Source organism: Trachymyrmex cornetzi, unplaced genomic scaffold, assembly GCF_001594075.2.
Source record: "Trachymyrmex cornetzi isolate Tcor2-1 unplaced genomic scaffold, Tcor1.1 scaffold579, whole genome shotgun sequence".
In the NCBI taxonomy this organism is placed as follows: Eukaryota; Metazoa; Arthropoda; class Insecta; order Hymenoptera; family Formicidae; genus Trachymyrmex; species Trachymyrmex cornetzi.
The window spans coordinates 394,539-404,997 of NW_017299892.1; the positions used below are offsets into that span (position 1 = coordinate 394,539).

Below are 10,459 nucleotides of genomic sequence, written 5' to 3' on the forward strand. Positions count from 1 at the left end.
TAATTATATATATTCTCTAAAATAATTATATATATTCTATAAAGAAGATCTTAGCAAAAATAAATTTGTATAAAATTTTAAAGTAATTTTTAAGTAACTCTCCTTTTATCTAATTATTTGCAGATTTGATTATTTTATCGAGGGCCGGTTGTTCTACCTTTTGGTAAATTTTACCTGTTGGGTAAGTAGCAAAATTAACAATCACATGCGCGGATTGCCAGATTTACCCAAATTTTATTTACCTAATCAAATTTAACCGTAGTCTGCTTAACGAACTGTCCAATGTTAAGCAGACTACAGTTAAATTCGATTAAATGAAATTTGTCGAATCAACCTAATCTGCAAACAACTAAATGTGTGTAGTTAGTTGAACGAATTTTTTTTTCTCAGTGTATAAAGATTAATTGAGTATTCGGGAGGGTAACTTGCTCGCAAATTGCGGGTTCTTATATTTTCGGAATTATAGTTTATTTAAAATACAAAAATAACCAACAAATAACAGGACTAATGAGAATCAGCGCGGATAACCAAACGCAAGTTTTGTAGATTAAAAAAATCTACAAAACTTGCGCTTGATTATCGGCGCTGACTTTCATTAGCTTTGTTATATGGCACGAATAAATGAAAATACGGGTAGGTAGGACAAGTATAAATAAATAGAGACTGTATAGGGATAATAAGTATGGATAGGTAGGGATAAACACAACCATTTTAAATTAAAAAATTAAATTATTACAAATTAAATGACACTTAAATAAATTTGACGATCGGATAATTAAATTTTATTTTAAAAATAAAAATATAAATAGAATTAAATTAAAAAGTATCACATAATAAACCTAATCAGCAAATTATATAATACGTAGATAGGGATACATATATATACATCATCTTTAAGTCATTAGTAATTTTGAGTGACTTCTAATTAAAAATTTGATGTTTAGAATAATCGTCAATTTTTCTTCGTATTTCTAATAGTATACATATTTATTAAATAAGTGTATCTTTTAGTAATTAATTTATTATATACACACACAAAGACCTCATCGCTATCCCTCGCGTCAGATGGATGTCAGTAAATGCGTGGTTTGTAGTGATTGTACCGATGGAAAATCGTAATTATTTTCATCATGGAAATATTCCTCGTCACTTTCCGTAAAGTCCATTCACAAAGTCTAGTTTAGGTGTTTCCTCGCCCGTTGGAGATTCTTGTATAAGATCGGAATTAATCCCGGGTTTTCTCGTCGCAGTCCCTGGAAGTAACAATAACAATTGCTATACATATTTAAAAGTTAAGTTGCGAAATTAATTCAGTGGTATATTTTAGGCTCCAATTGCAAAGAAATAATTGTTTAGATATTTATGCCATCAGTCGAGAATATTATATATATATTATAATATATTCCAATAATCAACAGCCGATTATTTAATTTGGTATCTTACAAACTTACCCAAGGAGTTTTTTGATAGAAGGTTACCAATGTATGATATTGATGTATTTGTCGCATGTAAAATAATAATGGCGTAGAATGAGAGTGAATGCTCTTGCTTGATTAATCTCAGTTGATCTATCAATACAAATTACAGAGTGAGTTAGTTTCTTTATTTTACGATACTGTGAATTTTAAGATTTTATAGTAATAGCAAATACAACGTTTTAACATCAGTCAGTGGGTGTTTTCCATTTGGTAACGTAAGTCACGTTCTGTTTTTGTTAAGTTCATGGAATACCAAGAAAAATAGATTTATGTCGATTTGTTGACTAAATGGAAAGTTATCTATTCCATGCATTATCTCCGATACAAGTTGTAATTTATCTAAGAGATTTTTGGAGTTAATCCCATCGGTTAGTGGATTCTGTGCTTTTAATCTGTTTTTGAGGTTATACGACACCTTTTTAGAATTCTGAATATATTGTTACTCTCGGATTATTCGTCTTAACTTTTTGATATGATTGTAAATAATTTTGACTTTAGCCCAGTGTTTTATCTTGATGATTTCAAAGATGCCTTCTTAGCCCTTTACTGTTGAGTCGTAGTAATTGCAATTGTATATAGATTATGTTTAACATAATCCTTGTATTGCAAATATTAACAGGTTCCTTATAATATCATAATTCGATTTGTGTAATTTTTATTTTCTAGTTTTCTAACTAGCACAACTTGATTGACAATGTCGTCTTCATTTATGATATTACGACGCAGTATCACAACTTCCTGCGTTTGTAATGGAAAGCGGAATTTTCGCAAATTCCTCTTATATGGTAAACGTGGTAGTCGCAACTTCAAACAACAACAAGGAAAAAATCCAGATTCTGACATACCAATAGATAGTAAGTTGTTAGTTTCAACACGTAACATTTTGGAGTAGTACATTATCTTGATAAAAGTCAATATGATTTGATTTTATTTGTATATAAAATATATTTCCTATATGTCATAAATAGAGAGTAAAAGGATTTTAAGTGATGTAGAGAAAGATTAGTTTATAGAAAAATTAGGACTGTAAATTAGGAATAATATATAGTAAGTTGCTATAATAAATTACAGAAAGAGGTGTAAGGGATACTGGATACAAAATTGGTGATAGATTTATTAATGTGCCAGAGATGATTCCTGAATTAATTGTTCCTTCATTAGAAGGTTTCACATTGAAACCATACGTATCGTATAGAGTAGGAGAAATTACAGAGCCTGAATTAACTGCTCAAGATTTGTTTGATGTAGTATATTCTAAAAAGATAAAAGAAGACTTTGCAAGTGGTCAGTTGGACGAGAACGGAGAGCCTTTAAATCCTAGTGAATACGAAAAGCTCACGCCGCAGCAAGCCAAGGAGCAAGCTGAAAAAACAGGCTGTGATCTTTTCTCTGAAAAGAAACCATTGTAAGTTCTGCTAGATTTTTTAATTTATAACACTAATGTAAATATAATTTCTTCTGTGGATATGTATCGTGTCAAAATAAAGAAAACTTCTCATGCTCGAAACATATTTGGATCTCAATCTGTATATGTTTTATTTAGAACTCGCATGTATACATATGTCGACAATTTTGCAATTTACAAAAAGTAACTACTTACTATCGTATATGACTGTTGAAGTGATAGTATGTGCGCACTTTGCTAAGAACATGAAAAACGAAATTTATTATATTGTATATATGTATAAGCAACCATTTTTCAGGTCAGTTTCTTTCTTTATTGTTTTTTCTTTGTGACAAATTGTCTGTAATGGCAGTCAGTGTTTGATAGCAAATAATTACTTCCGCAAAACGGATTGTAGTCTTTGTTTTTAAACAGATTACATATTTCTAAAACGATAGCTTACATATAAAACAAGTAGTATCACATGTAATTGTCGCAGAATCTTCCGTCGAAGTCGTATAGTTGTTTTGATAGACAGGTGAAATTAATTTATTGCTACCAAACTTCGTGCTGGATTTCTATTTTACGCAATCCAAAGAGTTATGTGAGTCCAGAAAAGACAGGCATAAGAATTCGCAACAATGCCGAAATTGATTTTCAATTCCTGAGATTCATGGATACCTTGCATTGATGTCCGTTTGCAGATAGTGGATTTCGTTTGCGATTAGGCTAACTTAATAGTTATGTCTCACTTATCAAAAGATTTTTGAGCGAAGTTTGATTGTTTCCTGTCGGGTAAAAAATGGCGAAAAATTTGAATAGTAAAGTCGTTGTCAGAGTTGTGCGCGGCCGGTATTGCTTGCTACTGACTAGATCACTAGGTTCTAATAATATATGTATGCATATGTATATTGTTTTTAAAGTGCTGTATTCATATCAAATGTACAAATGGCTTCGTAATTATTATTGTTTCTCGTCAATGTCTCCTAATTAATTATAATTACGCAAGAAGCTCATAAAACAGAGCTATCGAAATAGAAGATATTCTGTTTAGACGAAACCATATTTAGAGAATATCAGTGAATGATTCATGAAAGATACTCGTATAAAAGTAGTGCAGCTGTTAATACAGTGGCTATAAACGTTTCTAGAAAGAGATAACATATACAAAATGCAGTCAACTTATGCTTATGTAGGAAATGATCATAGTAAATAATATATTTAAACATCTTTACAGAATGCAGCACTTCTGACACATTAGCTACTATTTACCGCTAATATTATTGTTTTTCGTTATTATTTTTTCTATTTTCTATAGTCACCATTGTGAAGAGTGGAAGAGGAAAACATCTCTAATTTTGTACAATGGAACGTTCATTGAAAAAACATAACGAAAAAGTTCTTTTTAACCCGTGTCGTGTTTCCACTCTTCAATTAAATTAATGGAAAAGCGAAAATGGCATAGTACTTGGTGCTCCGCTGTCATAAGAACTTTAATCCTATTTCAGTCGCTGTTATTCTTTATCGTCAATATTCGTTTTTTTTTTTCTTATGTCTTATTCTATAACGTATTTATAATATCTCGTCAACAACTTGAGCAGTCGCATTTCTATCACTCATTGGCAGTACAGAATTATATCCTCTAAGGATTTATATCGCGTAAATTCGTAATATTCCGTTATTCGTTTTATACATATGAGCGGTTATGGAAATGAACGAGCTCAAAGCCATCTAAGTCTATCTGAATCCGTCAATTAAAAACCTCACAGTTAACAATACTTAAAAAACCCACAGTTCTCTATCTCTCTCCTTCTTTTTCCCCTTCATACTCTCAATCAAAAGCAAGTCATATGCCATTTGCTCTTCAATTAAACTCGATTGGTGTTTTAGTTTGTTAATTATCAGTCTATGATATAATTGGATATTTGACTGGTAGAATCAGTCATTTTAATAAGGCAGGTATACGTGTTACTATATGATAAAGATTCCTCTGCATGAGAACTCTTTTTTTTGGGGACATATATGTATATCTTGTGTATACTCATGCAGATGTACAACATTGACAAGTATATTTTTGTGAAATGGAGCACAATAGTGAATGATTCGTATAGATATTGTACGCAATTTTTAGCGCGTTAACCAAATCTTCGAGTATTAACGTGATAGACCAATAAGTACAAATTTGTAAATCTTTGGCATTTAGTAACATGTACCATACATCTAATCGGAGATCTTGAGTATGTAAAGATATATAATTATTATAGATGAGTGAACGTTATTAAATTCTTCGTATACCTTAGCGTTTCTCTATCAAATGCAAAATGATATGCAACTATGTTAATAAAAGTTAACGTGGAAAGACTAGGGAGGGAACATTGCTGAAATTTGATATAATAATTCAGCTGACTTTTCATACGCAAGATCTCGAGGCATTTACTAATAACGACAGAGCAGAAATTTATTCCATTGGATCCCCAACATTCTCGAAGATCGTTGAATGTGGATTGCTGGTGGCGGGCCACAAGAAACCACCTACACTGCCAGGTGGTAAATAAGATGCACCTCCACTAAGACCCACCTAATGTTTCATATTGTATCAATTATTTAATATCCAGCATGAATAATTAATTTCTTTTTTATACTTTTGTATCTATATGCATGTATTCTTGGAGAAAATATGTGCCAAGCAAAATGATATGGAAGCATTGTGGGAGATGTAGACACTTCAATTTTATAATGAAATATTTTTTATGGATATTATATATATATATATATGTGTATATATAAGTATATCTGTATATAAAAAATATGCATGATTGCTTGATTATATTGATACGAAAATGTAAAGATATAAAAATTTGAAATTTTATTTTATTAAGATATAATACTGTAAGAATATTTATCATATTGCATATACAAATTGAATCAACTGTACGATTGTACAGTAATATTGTCTTTTTCATATTGAATGTTTCCAGTTTGAAGTGCGTTATAAGTTTGAATTGCTAACAAGACGGTATATAATCTTATATCAAGGATGGTTCATGCACAGTAAGGCAAATTAGAATAAAAGATAACTGCCAAATTAAAGAAAAATAATCATTTATTTGCATTTAACATAAATAATTGTGCTAATAAATCGCAGGTACTAAATAACATTGTAGGTACTAAATAACATTATGTACATTAGCTCACTATTGCAAATGTGGAAAGCATTTACAATAATGCCGAAACACTCTCAATAAAAAAAAAATCTTATCTTCTATATTGAGTGAACTATGTACAAGGGTTTTCCAGTTTCATTTTCTACAGTGTAATTTTCTACGATGTCGATTAATTTACTTCCTCCAAATAGAGAGTGTCAAAATCACAGTCCAATTGTAAAAAGCGCTCCAATAGCTGTACATATCGCCTCATTCGTACGTTTGCCCGATCTATCTATTTTTACTTCGGTAACTTTTTTTATGAATTTACCTGCTGGCTCCATATAAGCGACCTCTCCGCCAACTGGCAATCCGCTGCCAAGCGGGACGGTAGACTCTTCCACCTCTCCTCGTCTCGCTTTCTATCTCTGTCGAAGTCTCTGTCGACGTGTCCTTGAGAGAGAGGCGGCAAAATCTGTGTACGTTGTGCCAGCTTGTAGCTGTCTTGCCTCGGTACGTGATCGGCACGTCTACTGGTGCTGCCGGCGGTGGAAACTGGGATCGGGGTCGGACTACCGCCGCCCCTGTGTCGGTGATACAAATTACGCTTTTGCTGCAGCATACGTTGCTGCACTAGAAGCTGCAGCTGTGTGCCCGAGTCGCCGCGTATCTTAAATTGCTGTTGATTATCGGGCGGTGTGGACGGTGGTCTAAGATGGACTAAATCCAGGTGACCTCGAGCTTTTCCCGAATCTGAAAACGATTAAATTATTGCATTATCGTAAATCATGAAGTTACGAACGTTGTCAAACAAATAAACAGACGTGACGCACCTTGAATACTTCTCTGCTTGGATGGTCTATCGCTGACACCTTGCTGACAGAATAATAATCTAGGTCCACCATCGGACGCTCTTCGTCCCTGAGAGACTCGGGATATTCGACCAGCGATTGGGGATGGACTCTTGGGTGGCGGTGGCGTGCAAGATGGTAAGCTGCTCGTGAAACAATTCGTTCCCGTATAATCTGGCGGACAGCCAGAATCGAAGCTAGACTCGAAGAGTTCCGATGATGAGCTACCGCTGCCGCCCGCCATAAACAAAGTTGTTCGACTGGGTGGATCAATAGGATCCATAAGCGGGTTATCAAAATGATGTTGATAATCACTTAATCTTCGATTGACTATCTGACTGTCAATTCGTTGACTGATATCGTGATCTAGGCCTAATCTATGCTCTTCAAGTTTGATTTGCGCCTCGCGCAACTCGTCTCCGCTTGGGCCTTCTTCTAAATCACCTTCAGCGCTGCAACAACCTTCATCGGTCGAAGAACTCGTCGAGCTGAATCTCTTTCCCCCTCTATTGCTATCTTCTCTTCCTCTGAAACAAGAAAGAGATTTTTGTCTCGTTAACATTTGAAATAAATATCTGTTTTGCCATTATGCTTTTTGCGGTGACTGCGGACAGATGCTTTATGTAGCAATAGATTCAAGAAGTATTAATCAAGTATTCTCATCATTTCATCTTTTAGTATTAGTCTGCTGTTAAATTGTAAAAAATATCATTACATATCGTAAATTAATCTTGTGCCCTTCTCACGAGTTTCGTATTGATATGTTATTTGTTCAATTATTTATTATTAGTAGCATAAAATTATTATAGAATATAAAATATATTTTCAGGGTAGTAGATTTTGTCAATCAAATGTTGTGATTAATGCGAAAAATAAAATCATAAATGATATAAAAAATTGGTTCAAATAATAATGTGTTTTTTACTCATAATAAACAAAGTAAACTAAAATCAACTAAAATTATGATTAAAAATCAGGATTTAAGGTAAAAGAAAGAAATAAGAAAATGAAATGAGGAGTTACCAAAAATAAAGCGACAGCAATGTGCTTCCAATCCAACCTGTCCTGACAAAATCTTCAATATGTGCGTCACCCATCAATAAAGTTCAACGTCCCACTAAGCTATCGCTGTAAATAAAAATTGATCGCATTAAGGCATTGTTCTTCCGATAATTTTTCGACTGGTAGGATTGGAAGTTACTAAATTGAAATCGGTATTTAAAATTAACTTTTTAAAAGAAAATACATGTGATGGTACTTATTGTTAGTAATGTATGACTACCTTGATTTAAATTTATCTTCTTTTGTTCTTGCAACTGTGGACCAGCAGGCATTATTAATGGTACTGCTGACACGATGTTGTTTCAACCTTTCCAGCAGTAAGAAATAAATAGCAGCGTGATGGTCATAGCTGCTATTTCGTAAGGACTGTTAAAAGATAACATTCGTGTTTACATAATACAATAGAAGATATATCGAAACGATGTGTGTATAGTTTGTAAAAATCTTCTTTTTCTGATTAGGGCAATGCCAAAATTTTTTATCTAAATATATATATATATCATATAAATATTATATGTATATATATTCCTAATTTAATGTAAAAAAACAATGAAAGAATGTTTTCTTACCTCTCTAGTGCGACTAATGTCTATTCCTAAACTGTGCATGAGTCGAAGTATTTGTTCATTTGGTTCCTGAATGGATGACGATGGCCGCGTTACGATCACTGAACAAATGCTATCTGCCGTCCCCGCCATCCAGCGGTGCCTCTTGATTTGTGGAATGGTGTATCGTTTGGAAGGCTCCAGCACTAACATCTTACGTATTAGGCTTTCGCAATCTGTAACACGAATTTTAATATGTAAATGCGACGCAAATACTAAACACAAAATGTGTACACATATTTTGTATATAATCACCTGTGCTCATAAAGTAAGGAATTCTAAATCTGCCGCTTAGCACACGATCTCTTAATGACTGAAGAGTTGATCCATCGAAGGGTAGCGCACCGCACACTAACACGTACAATACAACGCCCAGGCTCTACAAGAACGAGTTATTTATTTCGAATCAATGTAAATTCGTTTGGTTGTCTCAACTTTTTATTACATCATTATGCGAAACTTACCCATACGTCGATTTCCGGTCCGGCATAATGCTTCCCACGAAAGACCTCGGGAGCAGCGTAGGGAGGACTACCGCACCACGTACTCAATCGTTCCCCCGGGGCAAATCTGTTACTGAAGCCGAAATCGGCAATTTTCACATTCATCTGAGCATCAAGAAGTAAATTCTCCGCTTTCAGATCACGATGTGCCACACCCGTCACATGGCAGTACTCGACTGCGGAGAGTATTTGAGCGAATGTCGCACGTGCCCTAGGTTCTCCCATTCTTCCATATCGCGCTATGTAATCGAATATCTCACCTTTGCTCGCGTACTCGCATACCTACAATAGCGACGAATAATACATTTTATTTGACAAGAAGAAAACAAGCAACGGTTACAGTTTTTCGATGTAATAATATTCTCTAAATTCTTTGGAGCGAAATCTCATTTTAAAGAATAAAGATTGCCAAATCTTGAAAAAGCGTAATTCAATTTTCAATCTTTAATGGTGAGATTTCACTCTTCAGAGATTCACTCTAAAAGTTTGAGAGAGTACTCTCTTTTGAGATTTCCACGGATATTTTCTTCAAAGAAACTATGCGGTTTGTGGGTTATCTCCGTGTCTTGATACATCATTAAATTCCAATGTTAAATTCCACGTGAATACTTCACCAGGACGAGAAGCAACCCGATACTCAGTATAATATTCACGAAACGTTAGCATTTAATGTGTCAAGACAAGGAGACAGCCCACAAACTGCCTTGCATCTTTGAATTTTATGCTTACCATGTAAATCATGTTCTTCGTCTCCATAACTTGATATAATTTGACGATGTGAGGATGTTCCAGCTGCTTCATAATTTCAACCTCTCTATAAACTTTCTCTAGATTAGTAGGATCTAATTGGGTTTTGTCGATTATCTTAATAGCCACCTAGAAAAGAATACGTATAGCAATAATGGTAATTTCTTTTTTTTTTTTTTTTTCAAATAACGTCGTCGCTTAAAAAAATATCGAGAAGCGCGTACCTCTGTTTTCGTAATTCGATGTCTAGCCAGTTTTACTACGGCAAAATTACCTTTGCCAATCGTGCCTTCGATGTCGTAAAATCCGACGCGAATTTGCTTTTTACCCTGTGTCGATCCAGTATCCATGTTTAAATATCTCGTTCAACTTGCACGCTCTTACGAATTAATTCTTCCCACCAATCTCTTCGTTAATCTACAACAATAGGAGCGCACGGCTTTAGAAGAGAAGCACTTCTAGTTTCTAATAGTTTCATAAAATGGTTTCAGATGTAAAATGGCTTCGTGTAAAATAACAAGCGTATTATTTAATTTTTTTTATTAACTCTTAAACACCATTAACAACACAACATAGTGGACACTACATGTTATGGCCAGATTCGATTACTTATAACTTTAATTTTTTTAAATAATTATTTTTATTTAAAATAATTATAAATATTTATTTAAAATAAATATTTTTTT

The 10,459-nt window shown here is 33.6% G+C and overlaps 2 protein-coding genes across 3 annotated transcripts in view; one reads left to right on the forward strand and one right to left on the reverse strand.

The window, feature by feature from the left end:
* The first annotated feature begins 1,491 nt into the window (after nucleotides 1–1,491).
* On the forward strand, nucleotides 1,492–2,959 carry mRpL41 (mitochondrial ribosomal protein L41). Of its 2 annotated transcripts, none has more exons than XM_018515458.1 (3): nucleotides 1,492–1,588; nucleotides 2,145–2,332; nucleotides 2,550–2,959. In XM_018515458.1, exons 2-3 carry the CDS (start codon nucleotides 2,173–2,175, stop codon nucleotides 2,885–2,887), a joined length of 498 nt encoding a protein of 165 aa, XP_018370960.1. In that variant the 5' UTR covers nucleotides 1,492–1,588; nucleotides 2,145–2,172; the 3' UTR covers nucleotides 2,888–2,959. The 2 variants fall into 2 exon arrangements, with proteins under 2 accessions (XP_018370960.1, XP_018370961.1); XM_018515459.1 differs by lacking the exon at nucleotides 1,492–1,588 and adding an exon at nucleotides 1,613–1,693.
* A 3,036-nt stretch (nucleotides 2,960–5,995) lies between these two features.
* LOC108766380 (MAP/microtubule affinity-regulating kinase 4) overlaps nucleotides 5,996–10,459 on the reverse strand; it is a 6,084-nt gene continuing 1,620 nt past the window's right edge. Inside the window, exons 2-9 of the mRNA XM_018515639.1 lie at nucleotides 9,998–10,190; nucleotides 9,756–9,902; nucleotides 8,988–9,308; nucleotides 8,779–8,902; nucleotides 8,488–8,699; nucleotides 8,139–8,284; nucleotides 6,839–7,383; nucleotides 5,996–6,758 (exon numbers count right to left, since the gene is read on the reverse strand). Of these exons, the coding sequence (XP_018371141.1) occupies nucleotides 6,325–6,758; nucleotides 6,839–7,383; nucleotides 8,139–8,284; nucleotides 8,488–8,699; nucleotides 8,779–8,902; nucleotides 8,988–9,308; nucleotides 9,756–9,902; nucleotides 9,998–10,123 (2,055 nt within the window). The 5' untranslated portion in view covers nucleotides 10,124–10,190 and the 3' untranslated portion in view covers nucleotides 5,996–6,324. The remainder of the gene's footprint in view (nucleotides 6,759–6,838; nucleotides 7,384–8,138; nucleotides 8,285–8,487; nucleotides 8,700–8,778; nucleotides 8,903–8,987; nucleotides 9,309–9,755; nucleotides 9,903–9,997; nucleotides 10,191–10,459) is intronic.

What these genes read in the sequence shown, in the direction of transcription:
- mRpL41 (XM_018515458.1), top strand. Translation starts at nt 2,173, where the DNA reads ATGTCGTCTTCATTTATGATATTACGACGCAGTATCACAACTTCCTGC. An exon ending in TTCTGACATACCAATAGATA is followed by an intron (nt 2,333 to 2,549) that starts GTAAGTTGTTAG and finishes AATAAATTACAG; the next exon opens with AAAGAGGTGTAAGGGATACT.